The following is a 22,099-nucleotide window of genomic DNA, read 5'->3' on the forward strand; positions in this document are numbered from 1 at the left end:
GAACAGTGTATCTATTGCATTACAAGAAAAGAGGTATATCAAACAAAAACGTGAAGAAAAGGGGTACATCAAACAAAAATGTGGGTGTTAATATCAATCCTATATCTATTAGCATTACCATTGTGAATTGTATCATATTGCTAATATCAGCGTATCAATCAAACTGAAGGGAAACTTGTACACAATATCCCTAGGACCAGCCATGCTTTATGGGACAGAATGTTGGGCAGGATGAGTGCAGCAGAAATAAGGATAATGAGATGGATGAATGACAAAACGAGGAAGGATAGAATTAGAAATGAACGCATTAGAGGGAATTTAGTATTAGCGCCAATGGGGAATAAGATGAGGGACAATGAACTTACATAGTTTGGCCATGTGCAATGGAGACCAAGAACTGCTCCAGTAAGGAGTGAGTTGGCTAAGTTTAAGGCTCTAAAAGGGTGTGGGTCATGGTATACAAAATCGGTTATGTTACAGCCATAACGGTAAATATCGTAACCATTACACATTACGAGGTCGAAATGGCCTTTACAGAAAAAAACAAGCCGTAACAGCCCCATAACAAACCTGTAACGGTCCAGAAATAGTTTTTTCAAAAAAAAAAAAAAAAGGTTGTAACGGCCATTCAAGGGCCGTAATGGCCCATAGCATAACAGTAATGGCGGTGGCAGTTACGGCCACCGTTATCATTACGGAACAACTTGTTGTGGGTGAAGGTAGAAAGAAAAGATGAACTACGGATATGTTCCTTGATAGAGTGGAATGGTGGAATGGTATTCGTGTAGCCTACCCCATTTAGTAGGAATAACTCAGATGATGATGATTACTAATGACAAAATATTCTTATAGAATATTTGTAAAGGCTAAAAAACAATTAAAATCGATTTATATATATTCAATACCAGATGAAATCATATTAATCCTTTATGAAGTTGCATAGTTGCCAGGTTTGTTGCTCAGTTTGATTAGGGTTCAATTCAAGTTCCTAATATCTGGTGTTCATAGTGAATCCAATCCATTCAATTTAATCTGTCACCAGTTCAATATGTGATGTTAATTAACTAAGTTTCCAGGCACGATTTGTTCAATCTTGACATCAATTCAATTGAGAAACACCACCTCAATCCTTGCTATTAATCTTTCCTCAATTATCCTCGAGTTTAGAATTATTTATTACCCATTTGGCAAGCTCAGAATTTTTCCAAAGGGGTTTGAAGATTCGTGGGCAATTTTGCCTGTCATAAAACTAGCAACTTGGGTCACCAATTCATGATTGACTAACCAGTCCACGAAGCATAGACCTCCCTAGCAAAAACAGTTCCAGACTCTCTAAACCAATGCTGATTGATAAAAAGAATGTAGAGGGTTCACAAAAGGTCACTTTGTACAAGATCACGTAGTACTCATATATCAGAAAGATCGTACATTCAGAGCATGAATGGCAGCTACTGCAGACTGTTGATCTGAGAAGACAGCAAATGCAAATGCCTGTTACAATCACAAGATTAGAGTGGAGCACAAAGAATCAGTAATAAGAGAAAGCGTATGAATATAGCGTTAAGAAAAACATCAATGTAGAAAGCTCCATACTAAGGTTGCTTTATGAAGAATAATAATCAATGACCCCATATGTCATTCAGAGGGCTGTTGATTGACATTATTGGCATGCTTGGACATAAACATGATAACAGAAGAAAGAGTTGAATGTAACTATAGATAAATACCAACAAAGAAAGGAACATGAACTTTGTTATCTTTGCAGCAGCATCCAAGTTAAAAGCTGCTATAGATCTTCTGCATGTACAACTGTATTGGTGATATATATTTACATATTGTTTTTTTTTAGGGCAACCAGAAATGTTACTAAAAGGAAGTAGATAAGCTTGAACAAAGTGGATGATGAGGCATAAGGCATCCATCCAAAAAAAAAAAATGCCCCAAGATCCCCACAACAATTCTATAGGACTATCATAACAATACTGTGCATTCCAGCCCATTCAAAGATTAGTAGTTTGGCCTTCATGAAGACCACATCCAACAAACACAACTTATCCCAAAACCTCCTGCTATTGCGTTCCAGCTAAATCAACCACAAAAATGCTAGAATAATTAGCCACCACAAAGAAGTCCTTTTACTTTCCTTACCATGCCAGGCTCAAAAGACATCCCCAATTGAACACAGTATGACCCAGTCCACTCCAAAAGGCTTCAAGAATTTCTACCAAATCTCCAAAGCAAATGAGCAGTGTATGGCTAAATGGCCCCCTGTTTCAGCATCCCTGAGGCATCATAAAATGCATCCATCCAGAATAATCATCTTCACCTTCCTCAAGTAGTCAATCATAAGCACATTACTTTTACAGAGACCAGACGCACAAACTCCAGAACAGGAGATGGCCCCAGGTACTTCCATATCTAATAGATAGGACCTAGGGACCTGGGAAAGAGGTAAGGAGATGGCTGAATAGAAGAGTTTGACAGAAAAACATCCCAATCAATCATAATTCCACACCCACCTATCACTGCCCAATCAAGTAATACCATGGCAATGTAAACTATCAATGAAACATAATGTTGTTACCTCTCCTCATTAGTGAGGTTTCTTCAGAATAGAGACACCTAGACTACATGGTCTCCCACCTTAGAGACACATTGGGAGATGACAACATCAACATGAGTAACAAGACTAAAGAGTTTGGGAAATTGATACATAAAGGGTTATATTCCCACACCACCTGTCCAACAAAAACCAAATCCGAGCACCATCCCATGGAGAGAGGAAACTCCCTATGAACAAGAGCACCCGCTTTGAGAACAGGCTTCCAAAGATCGGAGGCCCTAATACTGAGAGGAATGCCAAGAAAAACAGCCACCATCTTCCACGGCATATTTGCAAACTATCACAGTTTTCCACATAGCATCATCTGCTTCTCCAAATCTCCACAACCATTTTCCAAGGAAATCCAAGTTCATAGACTTGAAGCTTCTAATTCCTAACCCTCCAAATGCCTTTGGCTTACAAACCTCCTCTCAATTAACCAAATGAAACTTGTTTTTATTCTCAGCCCCTTACTAAAGAAATTTCCTTTGTATCTTATAGTCTTTGAATGACATTGGTATGACAAAGAAACAACGACATAAAGTACAACATTATGAATTTATGATAGATAAGGCAAACATGATCAGGGTGATGCAACCCCCAAAATATAAGCACCGACTTTCTAGGCCAAATAATTTCTGCCCAACCTCCCCACGACCATGTCCCAAAGATGCTTTGACAGCTTGTCAATGCATAAGGGAAGACAGCAGTAGGTCGATGGAGACAATCAGGGTTGTAACCAAAAGCCTATGCGAGAGTGAACACCTCCCCTTCATGCATGCAAACACCCAATAGGTCACTTTAATATTAATTATCTTCCCACATGCAACCACAAAGCACCAAAGAACCTTACATAGATTATCAACTTGCACTTGATCCGCGTTACAGAAAGGTGTCATTAGCGAACTGAAGATGTGAGATCTGGAAATTGCCTCAAAACCATTAATTGAGTCCTGATCTCCTGCCCAATCAAAAGAAAGAAAGGGCAACCACTAAGGTTAACAAGGAAAAAGCATCATGATGACTGATGCAAAGCCTGAGATTCTAATCTGTGCATCTAGGTAGTAAGACTTGCTGGTGCAGTCTTAAGGAATGTCACAAAGATCAAACGGGTAGCACAACTGTGAATAGGGCAGGTGCAGAAATTTAAAAAGATGTCAATTCTCAAGACCAGATTGAGTTGTTTCTTTAAGGCCAAATAAGGTGGTTGAGGGTTCAATCTTGGCCAAAGGAATAAAATTATAGAATTAGAATATCAAGGTGCATGTCCCAGTGTTCTTTCTTGCTGCTACAAGCTTAAGCTGTTAGGAACAAAATTGTTTGGAAACAGGGCATTTCAAGGCCTGAAGCTAATAGGAATGAGAAATGCCAAATGAGTAGAAACACCTTTAGTAGAAATGTTACAGTAAATGAAGTTGGCGTGTAAACCGGTAACTGTTGCTGTTTCTTTTTGCAAAGGAAAGAGGCGTGCAAAAGGTGGTGTTGGCATAAGAGAGTTAAAATGCTACAGGCCCACGGCCCACTTAGGCCCATCAATGATGTAGGCTCACAACCCACCGTAGGGCCCAACGTGTTGACTTTTCAACTTTATTTATAGATCTGGGGGGCCAAAATCAAGGATTGCAATTTATCATTTTTGGAAGATGTGAAAGCTAATTTTAAAATGTGATTAAAAATATGAGGGAGATGTAATTGAAGATATGGGGCTGACTTATAAATATAATTAGGATTTTGATGCGGACATCAATGGTGCACCCTTTAGAGTGTACCAGAGGAGGAGAAGCTGCCGACAGAGTACCGGAGTGGAGGAGTTGATGTGGATGGACATTAGGTCCATCGGACCCATTTTCTGACGTGCTACTAGTGCAAGAGCGCCATGACCGCACCCTATCCATAGATCCATAAGTCGGATTTCACAATCTACCACACGGGTGTTTTAGTTTTAGGCGTTTTTTGTTCTTTTCCTTATTTTAGGGGCTTTATTGCACTTTCTTTACTTTTCGTCTTTTATGTTAATTTTCTTGTTTTCAGGCGCTTTAGTGCACTTTTACTTTTTCCATAGCTTATATATATTGTGAGAAACCCTATTTTGATTATTATTGAATGAATAGAAATTCGTCTCTTTTCTTCCTCTTTATTCAAGAGATTAGGGTTTCAAGATTAGCCCTTGGATGTTGAGAATTCTACCCCGATTATGGGTTTCCTTCTTTCCAGATCTTCGAGGTGTAGGAAAAGGTAAGAATCATCCTCCTTTTCTTTTCTTTTGACAACAAAAGGACTTATACCTTCTTTATCTCAAACCCTTCATTCTTCACCCCTTTCGTTCCTCCCTGGATATCCCCTTTCTAGTTTATACGGAAAAGAAGGATGGTTAGTCAGTAGGATCAGATCCAAACCTTACTGTGGACTGACTTATGCTAGATCTGGGATATCCTCATATCCCTAGGTCCTCCCTTTTTTAATGTTTACACGATTTTATGCTAAGGGGCATGATCCTAATGAAACGACCTCATCTTTGTTTTGAAATTTACCTAATCCCTTTGACTGAAAACAATTAGTTAATTGGTGCATTTATTTGAACATTCTTTAAGCTAATTATACATGCATCTAGGATTAGGTTATTACATGTCCCTGCATCAAATTTGGTATCAGAGAACAGTTTTAGCATAGGTCAGTTTATTGTCAATCTATCTGTGGTGAAAATTTTCTACAGAAACCCTTTACCCAAATTTTAAAAATCGTTTAGATTTCGGGCGCTCTGCCCCGAACCCTGGGCAGGGGCGCGCCGCCCCCTGCACCCCCAACAAGCTGACCGCATAGCTTGACCCGCGTGACCAGCTATGCATAGGGGTCATATTTTGTAGAGTTTAGTCAGCCATTTTTCTTAGGTTTTGTTGAGTCCCCATATAGATCTAGGCCATATAAGGTAGTTGCATTGCATTGGTATCATCGTTTTTACCCCTTTCTCGCACATATATCTAAGACTATTCACTTGTCATCAAGGTGTCCCGTATCAGTATCGATTGGCGTAACGGTGCCCTCCGAAACCGATACGGATACGGGGGCGTAACGGCGATACGCAAAAAATTTTTTGCCAAAAAAATATGAAAAAATATGAATTAAATCCGGAGTATTCTAAGCATTCCAAATATGCATTCATTTATAAATTGGAACATGTTTATGGTGGTGTAACGGTCCACTCTTTGGTAAGAAGTTCTATCGGACTGTCTAATGAGTTTATGAACCAAATAACCTGAATTTGACTACAAAATTTATATATTTAATTTTCTAAATATCTAATTTATATACTTAACAACTTGATATCATTTCTCCCAATAGTTCTTTAAAAAAATGAAATTAAATTCAGGTAGATGGCATTGCCAATTTGAGGCTGACTTGGAGGACCAATCTATTCACCAAATCAGCCTCAAATTCATGCAATTTATTGTCATTATCCCACTTATGAATTGGTGGACATTTATTGGATAGTGAATCATGGAAAAAATCAAAAGACCCTATTTTAAGAAATAAAAGTCCACAAATTAACAATTAAACTATTCAAACAATTTGATTTTGGCAGTGTGAGTTAGCAATTGCAGTTCATAATTTAATTGCTAAATTTTAAGTTAATACGTCTCCTGTACAATTTTTTAAGGCTCGAATTAGGCGGGACTGAGTAAAGTGTAGCACACGTGTCAAAGTTTTTTGGGCCCCACCCATGATGAATGTGTTATATCCACACCGTCCATCCATTTTGCCAAATAATTTTAGGGCATGAGTCCAAAAATTAGGCACATCCAAAGCTCAGGTGGACTGCACCATAAGAAACAACACTAATTAAACGTTTACCATTAAAAATTTATTGGGGGCTACAAAAGTTTTAGATCAAGCTAACATGTGTGTTTTCTCTTCATCCTTGTCAATGTGACCCAATTAATAGGTTAGATTGAAAATAAACATTACAATGGACCTTAAGAAATTTTTAATGGTGAGCATTCTATCACCATTGTTTCCTATGGTGTGGTCCACATGAGATTTGGATATTATTAATTTTTTAGATCCTGATGTAAAATGACGTGGCAAAATGGATGGACGACATGGATAAAATATATACATCATGGTGGGGCCCACTCAGGTCTGATCAAATCAGATTGGATGGAAAATAAAAGTTACCGTGGGCCCTACGAATTGTTTAACGGTGAAAATATTATCTCCGCTGCTATTTTTGGTGCGGTCCAGATGATCTTTGGATATAATTCATTTTTTGGGTAGTGATCTAAAATGATCTCTGAAAATAGATGAACGGTGTAGATGTACTAAATACATCACTGTGGAGCCCATATAACTTTGATCTCCTTTGAACCGTTCGTACAACTCGAAGCTCGAGGAGTGTCAACGCTCGTCTTAGTGTGACACGTACCCCTAGCTAGTGCACGGTACGCCTGAAAAAAAAAAAAAAAAAAAGAGCGGGAAACCGAAAAGAAAAGAGGGAAAGAAGAGAGAAGAAAAAAAAGGGAAAGAGGGAAAGAAGAGAGAGAGAGAGAGAGAGAGAGAGAGAGAGAAGAAGAAGAAGAAGAAGGCCGCAGCCGCAGCCTCAGCCGCAGCCTCAGCCTCAGCCTCAACCAGACCGAGGTCGCAGCCTCAGAGGAAGAAGAAGAAGAAGAAAATAAAGGAAAAGAGGTACGTGTACAGAATATGGACTCGGCCGATAGGACCCCGAAACGCGTAACGGGTACCACCGTTACCGTTACGTATCGGCCGTTACATAACCGTTTTGGGACACCTTGCCCTCGTGTATGCCCATACGCATTGGTCGTGGGTTCGGTCTCTATTACACCATAGACTCCGATCAATTTACCAAGGCTATGGAGGGCTTAACTAAGAGAATGGATCAACAGTTTCGAACCTTGAGGGATAATATCACGCAGCAGTTTGCGCATCAGGATGGTAGGTTCACACATCTAGAGGAGAGAGTTGTGTCTAGAGGCTGGTATTCCAACCACCACTGTATGTGGAGCCCAGGCGACCCCCGACACTGGGGTTGTCGATCAGTCCCAAGGTGTGGGCCCTGATCCGCCTACAATTGGTTTGGGTGCAGACCAAGCCCGTGAGCCTGGCAACAAACACAATGGGGTGTATTCATTACCACGGACACACAATCGTGATCCTGTTCTCCCCGCCCAATGGGAGAGCCATGATGGGGTGCGTCGTTAGCACCCCAAAGATATCATGAGCTTGAGGACCCTGTTTCTAGGGTCATGAAGGGCATCAAGGTTGACGCCCCCAGTTTTGATGGGAAATTGGACCCCAAAGTTTTTTTCTAATTGGTTAGCAAACATGAACCACTTCTTTGAGTGGCATAGTCTATCAGACCTACGATGGGTCAGGTTCGCCAAGATAAAATTGGTGAGCAAAGCAAAACTATATTGGGGGAATGTGGAGCGTCACCGTGAGCGATCTTAAGAGAGGCCAGCTCTCTTTTGGATTGAAATGAAAAAGTATATGTTCCCCTTTCTTAGAAGCAGAAGTTGTTGGATCAATGGCACTTTTTGCTCCAATGATCCATGACGGTGATGGAATACATCGCCAAGTTCGATGAATATATGATGAGGTGCAATGTGGATGAGGAACCTGCTGTGGTTCTCTCCCGTTTCTGTATGGGCCTCAGGCCTGAGCTTCAACAGGAGCTCACGCTTCACCTAGTCACCAGTCTAGAACATGCTTACCAAGTGGTGCAGGAACTGGAGTACTGTGTGCGCCAATCCAATGTGAGGGGGATTGATTTTCGACCTACTATGCCTAGAGTAGCTCCGCAAGGACCAAGACCTCAAGTCGGAATTCAACCTAGAGCTCAACCTAGTACATGGCCAGTTAACAAAAATCGAAGTAATAATATGGCTGGACCAAGTACTAGGCCCACAATGCCAGGGCAGTGCTACCGCTGTGGTGGCATGGGTCACATCGCTGTCGAGTGATCAAATAAGGGTGGGCACGTTGCCTTTGTTTCCAAACACCCCACAAAAGAAGAAGTGGCAGATAAAGTTGATGGTGACCAGATCATTATCCCCTCCCTTGACCCGGCTAGTGATGCTAAGAATGATACTGTGAAGACTATCCCACTTGCAGTGGTGAGGTGCGCCTTGACCCAGATGAAGGAAAGCGAAGATTGGCACAGAACCATCATTTTTCACACTTACGCCAAGTGCGGAGAAAAGAGCTGCAAAGTAATCATAGACAGCGGGAGCTGTAAGAATGTAGTTTCCCCAGTTACTTTGAGTCGCCTGGAGTTGAAGTCAGTCTCTCACCCCAACCCATATAGAGTTTCTTAGGTGGATGCGACATCCCTCCCTTTGACCCAGCGATGCCTTGTTCCGATTGAGTTTAGACGATACAAGAACAAGTTGTGGTATGATGTGGTCATAAAGGACATTGGCAATATCATCTTAGGAAGGCCATGGCTCTATGACAAAGATGTCACAATATTCGGGCATACGAATAATTGTGTATTTAAGCATGAAGGAAAGAAGCTTGTCTTGAGCCCACTCCCTCCCAAATCGTCAACAAGAGCGAAAGATGTTGCATCCCCAAGCAATCCTAAGAGTCAAAAGGCGCCTCAATCAAAGTCTCTCCACATCATAGATGCTAAGGAGTTTGAAAGAGAGACTAAGGCGGGGACTATGGTGTACGGCCCACTGGCTAGGGAGAGTACACCTAAGGTTACTATGGGGATTCACCAGGAGACTCGTCCGGTCATAGAGGAGTTTCAGGATGTCTTCCCTGAGGACTTTCCAGACAAGCTTCCACCGATGCGAGACATACAGCATGCGATAGATCTCGTCCCAGGGGCAACCCTACCAAACCTCCCTCACTACAGAATGAACCCCATCGAGCATGCCGAGTTGAAGAAGCAATTGGATGAATTGCTTAAAAAGGGATTCATTCGTGAGAGTTTGAGCCCGTGTGTCGTGCCTGCGCTTCTTACGCCCAAGAAAGACGGCACGTGGCGCATGTGTGTTGATAGTAGAGCCATAAACAAAATCACTGTCAAGTATCGCTTTCCCATCTCGAGGCTTGATGGCATGCTTGACATAATGGCCACCTCTACTATCTTTTCGAAAATTGACCTCAAGAGTGGTTATCACCAAATTCATGTTCGCCCGGGAGATGAATGGAAAACTGCCTTCAAGACAAAGGACGGGCTATACGAGTGGCTGGTTATGCCCTTCGAGTTAACCAATGCCCCAAGTACATTTATGAGGGTGATGACCCAGGTATTGCGACCCTTTATAGGCAAGTTTTTAGTTATGTACTTGGATGATATCCTCATATATAGTGCGTCCCCTAGCCAGCACATCGAGCACTTGAGGCAGGTCTACAATGCCTAACGCGCAGAAAAGCTCTATGCGAACCTCAAGAAGTGTTCCTTCTTGACCTCCCGTGTTATCTTCCTGGGGTTCGTTGTATTATCAAAGGGTATATCTGCAGACCCTGAGAAAGTCAAGGCCATTGTCAATTGGCCTGAGTCGCGTACCATACACGACGTACGAAGCTTTCATGGCCTAGCTACGTTCTATCGGCGGTTCATCCATGGATTTAGCTCGATTTTGGCTCCCATCACAGATTGCATACGAAAAGGGGAGTTTCAATGGACTAAAGCCAAGGCACGGGGTTTCTCGGAAATTAAAAAGAAGATGACGGAACCGTCAGTCATGCGTCTACCTGACTTTACCAAAGCCTTTGAGATAGCGTGTGACGCGTCAGGAATTGCCATAGGCAGAGTGTTAAGCCAAGAGGGACATCCTGTGGCCTTTTTCAGTGAGAAGCTGAACGAGACTAAACAATGCTACTCCACTTATGACAGAGAGTTCTATGTGGTTGTGCAATCATTGCACCATTGGTGGCATTATTTATTACCGCAAGAATTCGTCCTATTCTCTGATCATGAGGCCTTGAAATATTTGAGCTCTCAAAAGAAGTTGAGCCCTAGGCATGCCAAGTGGGCACAATTTCTTCAAGAGTACACGTTTGTGCTTAGGCATAAGGCCGGAAAAGAGAATAAGGTTGCTGACGTGCTTAGCCATCGTATCATGACGTTGCGGTCCATGAGTATTAAAGTTACAGGATTTGAGCAACTCAAGGGTGAGTAGTCAAACTGTCTTGATTTTTGAATCATTTATGCATCATTGTCTAGTGACTCGCCCTCGAGGAGTGCGAAGTTCGTCCTTACAAATGGATCTTTTTAGAGGGGACAGGCTCTGTATCCCACGAACATCCCTCCACGATTTTCTAGTCTGGGAGCTGCATGCTGGAGGGATGGCAGGTCACTTTGGTCGAAATAAAACAGTTGTCCTTGTGTCTGATCGTTTTTATTGGCCTAATTTCCAGCGAGATGTGGCTAAGATTGTAGGGCAGTGTCGAACATGTCAACTGGCGAAGCGGAGAAAGCAAAATACAGGTTTATATACTCCTTTGCCAGTTCCACATGCCTCGTGGCAAGATGTCAGTACGGATTTCGCGCTTGGGCTTCCCAAGACTATTCGTAAGCACAACTCCATACTCGTGGTTGTTGATAGATTTTCTACAATGGCTCATTTCCTACCCTGTTGTAAGACCTCAAATATCTCCCATGTTGCTAGGTTATTCTTTCAGGAGGTTGTGCGACTCCATGGAGTACCTAGATCCATCATGTCTGATAGAGATACTAGGTTCACTAGTTATTTTTGGAAGACTCTCTAGCATCTTTTGGGTACAAGGCTTCAGTTTTCTTCAGCATATCATCCCCAGTCAAATGGTCAAACAGAGATAGTGAACCGTAACCTAGAGAATTTGTTAAGATGTCTGGTTGGAGACCACCATAAGACCTAGGACACTGTTCTTCCCACGGCAGAGTTCACGTATAATTATTCAGTAAACAGGTCCACGGGAATGACCCGTTTGAAATTGTTTTAGGTCTTGTACCCCGAGCCCCCATAGATTTGATTCCCGTGGCTACCCCACAGCGTCCTTAAGAGTTAGGAGAGTCCTTCACCCAGCATATACATGAATTGCATAATGAGAACAAGAAGAAAATTCAAGTAATGAATATTATAAACTTTCTGCTGACGCTCACAAGAGATTTAGGGAATTTCAACCTGAAGATGACATCATGGTTCGTATTAGGTCTGATCAGTTTCCACGTAGATCCGTGAAGAAGCTTCATGCCCGTAGCATAGGCCCACATAAAATTATGAAAAGGTTGGGGTCTAATGCTTATGTTGTTGAGATCCCTGCTACCATGGGCATCAATTCCACATTTAATGTGGAAAATCTAGTTCCCTTTCACGAGTCATTACCTCTATCTACTGGTCCCCCTGTTTCTTCCCAGACCCTCCCTATATATAAACCTTAGCCACAACCTGATCTTCATGTACCCATCTTACTTTCTCTTCCACCTGCACCGAGAAGAGACGAGATAGAGGAAATTTTAGACTCCGAGGCGATTTCCACTCGCTCTGGGGGTTTCCAATAATTCCTAGTTAAATGGAAGAACAGACCTATTACAGATAACTCTTGGATCACAAAAGCAGAGTTGCAGCGCATCGACCCCGATTTGCTCGAGAGATACAAGAGATCACTTTCGCCAGCGGCGAATTCTTCCTACCCGGGGGAGAATTGATGCGGACATCAGTAATGCTCCTTTTAGAGTGTACCAGAGGAGGCGTCTCCGACAAAGTACCGGAAAGGAGGAGTTGATGTGGATGGACATTGGGTCCATCAAACCCATTTTCTAACGTAATACGAGTGCAGGAGCGGCATGACCGCACCCTGATCATAGATCCATGGGTCGGATTTCACACCCTACCACACGAATGTTTTAGTTTTAAGCATTTTTGCTCTTTTCCTTATTTCAGGGGTTTTATTGCACTTTCTTTACTTTTTATCTTTTTTGTTAATTTTCTTGTTTTCAGGCGCTCTAGTGCACTTTTACTTTTTCCATAGCTTTATATAGGTTGTGAGAAACCCTATTTTGATTATTATTGGATGAATAGAATTCATCTCTTTTCTTCCTCTTTATTCAAGAGATTAGGGTTTCAAGATTGGCCCTTGGGTGTTGGGGATTCCACCCCGATTTCAGGTTTCCTTCTTTCTAGATCTTCGAGGTGCAGGAAAAGGTAAGAATCATCCTCCTTTTCTTTTGATGACAAAAGGACATGTACCTTCTTCATCTCGAACCCTTCATTCTTCACCCATTTCGTTCCTCTGGATATCCCCTTTCTACTTTGTACGGAAAAGAGGGATTGTTAGTCAATAAGATCAGATCCAAACTTGACTGTGGACTGATTTATGCTACATCTGGTATATCCTCATATCCCTAGGTCCTCTTTTTTTTTTACTGCTTACGCGATTTAATGCTAAGGGGCATGATCCTGACGGAATGACCTCATCTGTGTTTTGAAATTTACCTAATCCCTTTGACTAGAAACGGTTAGTTAATTGGTGTATTTATTTGAATATTCTTTAACCTGATTATACATGCATCTAGGATTAGGTCATCACATGTCCCTGCATCAGATTTTCTATATTTGCTTCTACTATTGTTAGGCTTTTACCATCTTAGGTAGATTTAGATTGATTTGAAATCAATCTCTTAATTAGAGGGATTCTCATTAGAGCTTCACTTAGAATCTATAAAAAGTGAGGTGATGTAGGAAGTAGTCATCACAAAAACTTATCAAAGTGTGACTTTTGCTTTTAGTATTGTAGGAAAAAGTTTGAAATCAACAAAGTTATTTCTCCCTCTATTCAAATATTCTTGTGGGTGTACTCTTGCCCATTTTTTCAATTCGAGTATCAATATCTCATTGTTTATTTTTGCATAGGAAAGAGGCATGCAAAAGGTGGTGTTGGCATTAGAGAGTAAAAATCTATGAATCTAGCTATCTTAGGTAGATGGCTATGAAAGTTCAAGATGGAAGAGAAGGCTTATGGAAACAAGATTGCCTTAAATGTGGGGTTAAGGAGGAAGGACCAAAGAATATGTTGTGCACAGAGCATCAGCAGTTTGGAAGGCTATATGTAGGGTGATCGAAAGCTTCAAGGCATTCAATTTCAATTGGCAATGGCATGTGTGTCCAATTCTGGGAGGATGAGTGGTGTAATGATAGGCCCCTTTGCAATATTCTAGCTAAATTGACAAGGCTAGCCCCGCATCCGGATATTGTTGTATCTTGTTGTGCTTCATTTTTGGGAGGTCAAGCAATATGGATTCCAATATGCCAGAGGAATGTATAAAATGACGAGACGGATGATATATTGTGCTTTATTTTTGGGAGGTCAAGCAATATGGATTCCAACATGCCAAAGGAATGTATCAGATGACGAAATGGATGATATGATCCAACTGCTGCACTTTCTTCAGAATTGCTCCTCTTCCCACTCTGAAGCAGGGTTCTTAGGTGTGCAAATTGGAGAAATCTGGTAGTTTTTGTTTGATCCGCCTAAGCAGCAATCCACTTGTTCGATCAAGGGTGATGAAGGAGCTGATATAGTTTGTTTGGTTGTATGAGGGACCATATCGAGTTATTTGAGTCTACTTGGTTGGTAAGAAGAAATAGGATGCTCACAATCAACAATTTGTGGAAAACGCATATGATTATTCCAAACGTGTGCATTAAGTGCTTGTGAGACGTGGAACCGGTGGATCATATACTCATGCATGGCATATTCACTAAGAGTCACCTAGGAATGCTTTTTCGACCTCTTTCAATGTTGTTGGGTGATGCCAACTTTGGTCGTGGTTTGTGGTCCATCTGGGCACAATGAGAGATGTTTGCATAGTCGCCCAGGCATGGGGTTTAGGAGGGTGATGTTGGATGTAGTAGCATGGGCTCCATCTATCAAGGTCTTAGTTAATTATCCAATTGGGGATTTGAATTTTTTATCAAGCTTGATGCAATACTCACATAGAGTCTGCTCTAGGCCCTCCTTAACCCCACACATTAATCTTTATGTTCATTGGATGGCAAATGGCAATTGTGACGAAACAACAATATAGCAAGAGTTAAACTATAAAACAAATTTTTTTAAAAAAATAAAAATAAAAAATCCGACCAGATTGTAAAGAACAAGAAATTTCCATCAATAGCAAAAAAAATTAAAAATAAGAATCTACAAAGTCTAAGTTTGATCAATGAAGGGCAAACATTTATAATGCACCCAAGTCAATGTTTGAAATATCGACATCGCGTTACATATCACATACTTGGGATACATATACATATCGGTAATCACACAGGATATATCATTTGTATCGAGTAATTTATCGCACTTTTGGGGAAACATTGGGAAAATGGTTGAATTTTCAATGAAACTTCGGAAATTGTTTAAAAAAAAAAAAGACCTTAATACACACTTTTAAATCATAATATCACCAAAGAAAAAAAAAAAAAAAAAAAGGGATGAAGAAGAAGAGCACATAATAGGTTTCCTTTGTATAGGGTCCTAAGCTATGTGATTGAACTAACGCAACTATATTCAAATTGAATACATAACATTTAGAGTGTATGTGATGATCATTTCATCAAACACTCCTAAATACTTCAAAATTAGTCTCAATTGACAACTAGTTGAAGGAAATTTTTGAAAAAATAATAATGTTTTAATATTTTTTTTATTGATTTTTAATAATTAAAAAAATGATTTTTTTTTCGAAATTTGACAAGGACTTGACAAATTAGTAAATTTGCCCTCATACGTGCTTGATTTCAGGTTTGGAATGCAACATTACAAGCAATTTGAGAGAAATTGGGGAATTTTTGAATTTTCCCCAAATTGAACCACCTACCCTCAAATTTCGAAATTAGAATGTATGTGATGATTATTTCATTAAATATTCCTAAATACTTCGAAATTAGTCTCAATTCACAGCTAGTTGAAGGAAATTTTCAAAAAAAGAAAAATTTATGGAGAACATGAAAAACCAATGGATATCGAAATCAAAGCTCCAACTTCATGATTTTTCTTACAAAACATGAAGAACCAATGGATTTGTAACCATTTGACACGTATTTAACATAATTAAAACAAGAAAAAGGGGTCGAAAATTGAAAATGCTCACCAGATCGAACATGTGGGATATATCAGCACTACCTGTGCATTTTGTATCGCACAAGTGGAATGTAAGATATATCATGGGATATATCGGCCAATATTATCGATAATCAAAACAATGACCCAACTTATGCATGATTCCATTTCTGGCCCATATCAAGCACGCTCCCACTTGGCAACACAGAAGCTCATAGACATATGCTAACTGCATGCGTAAGAGCACACATCCAAGCAACACAACATGCATGCATTCACAGATGAGCAAGAGCAATTATTTTGATTGCATGCAAGCATGCACACACCAGGAGAGATGTCCAACCCACATGTGACTTGGATATGGAAACATTTGCAAGTGACAGCGACATACATGATGTATTGGAGTTTGGACACATGGAACCTAAGAAGCCATTGATGCAGCTTGACCTCATTGAAAAGCTCTAAATCACTACAATCGAGTGAAATGCAGCAAAAGAAATAGAAACTAACCAAATAAAGACTACAGAGAGAGAGAGAGAGAGAGAGAGAGAGAGAGAGATGATCTAAGATGAATAGATCAATTCAACTATGATACCAGTATACCCAAGTCTCCCAAAGTAAGAATATCTAGAGGATGTTGTACTGATACGGGTGCAAAAGAAAGGTATTGAGCTGGTTGTAGTCATATCTTACTAGCACTGTAACTTTAAGCAGCATAAAACATTGTTCGAAATATGGCCAATTCACTGGTCAGGATTAACAATAATCTTGATAACCAACGATCACAACCCCTAATACATAATTATGATTAACCAAAATGAGATGAACCCTGAGCATTAATAGAAGTGCTTAGAAAGCCCATTTTGAATTTGTGCATTAAGATCCCCACCCCTCAATTATTAAATGGGTGGTTGATGCTGGTCCACCTACTCTTGCTACACACAACCTTTTCCCTTCAATTAGTAAGTTATCCATTTGTGAGCAGCACACAAATTGGACAGTGAACAAAACCACAGAGATTGGCAAATCCTACCCATCAGATTGCAGAAATTGCCCCATTCACCAATCATATCAACATTGTTGTCTACCATCCATTTGTTAATCACTGATTAGATTATTAAAATCATTCAACAGCAAGATTTCTCTACCACAGCCCATTTAAGCGGAGGTCAACAGATGAATGGCTCAAAGAATGGACTACCGTGCCATGTGCCAAGTTATGCAGCAGCGGGGGTGGGCATGGGTTATATCCCCTCTTCAATTAACAGAATATCTAAACCAACAACATTTGCATCAAAATCTTAACACTGCAGATCATAACCAATGATAGAAAGAAAACTGAAATGTGAGATGGCCCGATACAGAAATCAAAAGCATCAGGAAGGGGATGAAAAACAGAACAAAAGAAAAATGAAAGGAAGAAAGAAAAATCCAAACCTGGGATGACTGCCCAGAACTCCTGAGCTGACAAGACTCGTATCCGGGGAACTCACGGAAGAGGTTGTAGATCTCGCGATGCTTGGCATCGCCAGGAAGACCGGCTATGAAGAGGGTACGGACCTCGTCTATGGAAGGGTGGGGTAGAGGATGAGGATGATGAGGAAGGGCGTAGGGCTGCTGCTGCTGGTGGTGCTGGTACGAAGGATGAGGCGGTGGTGGTGCTGGCGCTGCTGAGGGCGGTGGAGGGTAGGGCTGAGGGTAATATGGGTGGGGAGGATTGTGGAGGGATGCGGTCTGATGGTAGTATCCCGACATGTCTTCCATCTTCGAGAGGACGCTGCGCTCCAATCTCCTGTGTCTTCTGAGGCGGGGGGCGGGGGCAGGGGGTGCAGAAAGATACGGGCGCGAATTAGCTACTGAGAGGAGGTTGAGTAGACTCACCCCTGAAGTGACGTCACCAAGTCCCGTGGGCCTCACACCTTCCATCCATTTGAAGAGATCATTTTAGGGCAATACCTGACGACGGAATTAAATCCAAAGCTCCAATGGACCCCAGCATAGAAAACAGCGGGGAGAGTGGCGCCCACTGTAAAAAACTTCTAAATGCCACAAAAGTTTTAGCCAAGATGGTATTTGTGTTTTCCCTTATTTAATGTCATTTTTAACTTTTAAGCAGGTTGGATTTCAAATAAACATTATGGTGGGCCTCACGATAGTTTCAACTGTGTGAATTACTCTCCCCACTGTTTTCTGTGGTGGGTCCACTACAGCTTTTTATCTAACGCATTCTTTGGATCATGCCCTAAAATGATATCTCAAAATGAATGAATGGTGTGGATACAATACATACATTATAGTGGGGACAACGGAACTCAGTGACATCACTTCAGTAGCCGACTCGCTACTTAAACTGTAAGTATCTAATCCGACGTCCGAAAGATACAGGGTCCAATGTAGACGTGGATTCTTCTAAGATAGGAAGTGGATTGCATACGTTCTAACTCAGTGGGATCCACCGTGATTTACATATTTCATGCACTCTATCCATCCATTTTAACAGATAATTTGAGGGCTTGTGCCCATAAACGAAGTATATCCAAATCTCAAGTGGACCTCACCACAGAAACCGTGTGAATCGAAATTCTACCATTGAAAGCTTCTTAGGCTACAGAAGTTTTGGATCAAGCTTTTATTTGTGTTTTACTTTCATCCATGTTTGTGTGATCTTATGATTGTGCGATTTTATGAGCAAGTTGGATGAAAGATAAACATCATTATGGGCCTTAAAAAGGTTTCAACCATGGAAGTTATTATTCCCACTCTTTCCTATGATGTGGTCTAATTGAGATTTCATCATACTTAAATTTTGGATTCTACCAATAAAATGAGCTGAAAAAACAAATGGACAGTGTAGATAACCCACATGCATTCACCACAGGTCCAACTGAGTTTACTTGATACGATATAAGCATCCTGAATAAGTAGCTTAGGAGTGGTTTGGCATCATGGATTTGAGGGGATTCTGGATCCAGTGGTTTGATATAGTGGATTCTAGGGGATTCTAGATCCCCTCGTTGTTTGGCACCATAAAGTAATTGAGGGTTTCAAATCCCCTGAAAGAGGGGGTTTGAAATTCGGGGTGAGATTTTAGATTGCATCTAAAATCCTCGAGGCCTATTTGGCCCGTCTCATCCCTTGGGATTATAGGGGATGGGATTATAACTCCAGCATTTAATGCGTCATGTCATGGGATTTGCTGGGAGTGGTGTGAACAATCAAAATCCCTTATGGCGTTTGGATTGGCGATGTTCCAATCGAGATCCATGGTGGTACTTGTCATATCACGTTTGGATTGCATGGTATAATCCACAATCCCATGAAATTCATGACTGGCCACTTTTGGCTCTTAATGCAGTTTATGGATATGATGTGGGTTTTTGGAAGGGTTCGGAAGATCGGGTAGACGAATTACTCCACAAACTTGTAGTATTCCTTTCAAGTGATGTAGTTACGGAGGACGTTCACCCAATGGACAGTCAGGATCATGCAAAAATGCCACATTGGCATGTGGAAAGAGGATTCACAATCCTACCCCATAAGCAAGCTGTAGATAAACATGTTGATTTTAACAAAACTACAGTGTGTTTATCATCCTTAAAGCAGCTTGCAATTATGAAACTATATCAAACTGCAGCTCAAAAGAATTAAGAGATGTAACCACTTGCATGCATTGCATCCTTCCGCATGTGTGATGCGGATTCCATCCAAATCCAAAATTTCACCATTCTGCCCCCTCAAGACTAATATTAACCACACCAAAGATGGATACCTGACTGTCTAAGGTACATTCATAGGCATCTTCACACATTGTATAAAAGAAAATGATAATAAGAAACAAGGAGATTACCAGACATTAAAAATGATGGTTTTATGTTTCAATTGTTGAACAAGCTATGCTCTTCAGTCTGTCTACATGCAAAGGAAATGTCAATAATCACCCAAAACTGAAAGAGCTATCTACATGCAGTGTCAGGATTTCCTTTCAAATGGATCTCATTTCAAATAAAAACCTATGTTAACGTATCAAGCTTTATTTCCAAGTCAAAAATTTAAATATCAAAGTCCGAAAAACAACCAAATCAAAGCACTCTAAGCTATATCACCATATGGGTATTTCAAATTTCCTTATAAAAACAAATCCCCAATAAGAGAATACATAAACCAAATTCAAAGACTCGTAACCCTTGAAGATCTCATCTCCATCTGCATGAGATGAGATAAGAAAATCAGATTGTATACCAAACCCCCGGTAAGTCTTCCCAAACCATATTCTAAGTCGTCGAGACATAAATACATATTCCAAGTCGCCTAGACTTACACTCCTGAACCATGAAAAAGATGCCATCAATTCCATGATTTCTTTCCCTACAATTGATGTAAATGTCCATGACGTTAAACATGTCAGCTGAGCCTTCATTTTACTTAAGGCTAATGGTTTCAACGTCAAACGACAAAGGTACAGAAAGAGCACCTGAATATACAATGAGAAATTTCAAAATCTTCACTCCATCTTATACTGAGTTGTGAAAGAGTAATTGAGGGGATGACACTTCGTTTCTTCGTGATATCCTATGCAAACCAACATCACGCATTAGATAGACATACACTGTAAATTGTATATGTTATAGGACCATACCTACCTTTGGTGAAATTGCCATATGATTTTTGGAGTGTTGTCCACTGCATCATGTGCTAGAAAACAGGGCCAAACTTATGAGAATAAAACGCGACAAAGTATGTAAACATATTTTACTATCACCTGCTTAGGATCCACTACTTACATGTACATGCGTTTCGCAGGATGATTACAACAAAATCCTTGTGAAAGAGTTATACATTCAATAAAATGAAAATGGTGGAAGCAATTTCCTGAAGTTATATCAATTGACAAACAATTCTAATGAAGAACTTCAGTCCGTCGTCAAGCACCACCTTGGAGTTCATTGAATCGCACATTAAACTATATTAATGAGTCAGTAGATGTAACTACATATCCAAGATACAACTTAATGATAATATACAACATGAAGAATATAACCAGGATGACAGTTACTAATGCAGCCACTCTATCCCCAACTGACATAGGGGTATCATTTGTCTCCGTGCTCTTGCAAACCATGGATCTATGAATACGTTGGATCGAATTAGTAGATGAAGTCAGTATAACAACATCACCACAACACTAGGGTATTAATCCAAGTACGATACGCATAATGTGAATTGTCTACTTGTGATATGTGCATGGTTAGAATTCCACCATGCAGTCGCATCTTGGATTGATTTAAAGGATCGATGTTTGACACCGTTAAATCCTTTTACATGCAATCGTGTCTCATCTCAAAAAAAGTATATACCCGGATGACAGCCAACGAGTACAATGTAATAATTGCTTGAACTCATCTGCATTCACATAATTGACAGAAGATTCAAAAACACGATTGTATACAAACCACATACATGTAAGCATATGAAATTGACTAATCAAAAAATATTAATTGATTGCTTGCCTCCAAGTGCAGAGGTTCGTAAGTAATATCCCGTGAATACAGGGTCAATCCCATAAGGAGATGAATTGCAAGAAGGAGAAAATCGAATGCAAAACAAACTAATAAAAACTAAACTGATAATTTGATTTTGGGAGTTTTGAATGAATGTAATTTAATTAAATTAAAAAAACACTCAAGCTTCAAAGTTTCACACATAGGTTAATGTTCCAATATCATGATGACTTGGATAACATAACTAGGATTCGAGCACTATGGTTGGCCTAATCGGAAAATAAAACAGTTTAAACATTTTGAATAAATGATACAAAAGATTAGAAAATTATGGATTTGCACCATTGATATATATTATCAAGCGCTAATGATTTTAAGAATTCATATCCATAAAATGATGAATATCAAAGAAATATAGCAGGTTGAAAACATCTCTTATCTATAAAAACTAATTGATTCAGGGTAAACCTATCCATTAATGTGGATCTCATATGATGGAAAGATATGGATTTTACATTAGGATAACAAACTAAACCTAAACAATTGATAACATGCATACGCCATTATTCTTATCATTAAAACAATCAATCATCAAAACTATAAAAACATTAAATCAATATGCTTTCCTTCTAGCTTGGGCCAGATGGAACTTAGAAAAACATGATTAAATTGCTAAAATAAAAAGCAACAAGAAAGAATAAAAAGCTTGTAAAGAAAAATAAATTAAAATTATAAAACTTTTCAAAACCCTAGATCTTTCTTTGAAATGCCTTGAATGATGCTTAGGAATGCCCTGCAAAGCCCTATTTATAAGTGGGGAACTCCCTCCTTCAAACTGGTTTGAAAAAAAATCGAAAACTGCTTCAAAACTGCTCACTCCACGTAAACCTTTCGATGACTTCGAACTGTCTTCAATGTCATCTAAGACTAGCTT

At 40.1% G+C, this 22,099-nt stretch overlaps 1 protein-coding gene across 1 annotated transcript in view; it reads right to left on the reverse strand.

The window, feature by feature from the left end:
- Positions 1–17,488, reverse strand: part of LOC131229718 (RNA-binding protein L) — an 81,689-nt gene extending 64,201 nt beyond the window's left edge. The window contains exons 1-2 of the mRNA XM_058225714.1: positions 17,105–17,488; positions 1,429–1,491 (exon numbers count right to left, since the gene is read on the reverse strand). Of these exons, the coding sequence (XP_058081697.1) occupies positions 1,429–1,491; positions 17,105–17,431 (390 nt within the window). The 5' untranslated portion in view covers positions 17,432–17,488. The remainder of the gene's footprint in view (positions 1–1,428; positions 1,492–17,104) is intronic.
- Positions 17,489–22,099: the final 4,611 nt, after the last annotated feature.

Source organism: Magnolia sinica, chromosome 16, assembly GCF_029962835.1.
Source record: "Magnolia sinica isolate HGM2019 chromosome 16, MsV1, whole genome shotgun sequence".
NCBI classification, from domain to species: domain Eukaryota; kingdom Viridiplantae; phylum Streptophyta; class Magnoliopsida; order Magnoliales; family Magnoliaceae; genus Magnolia; species Magnolia sinica.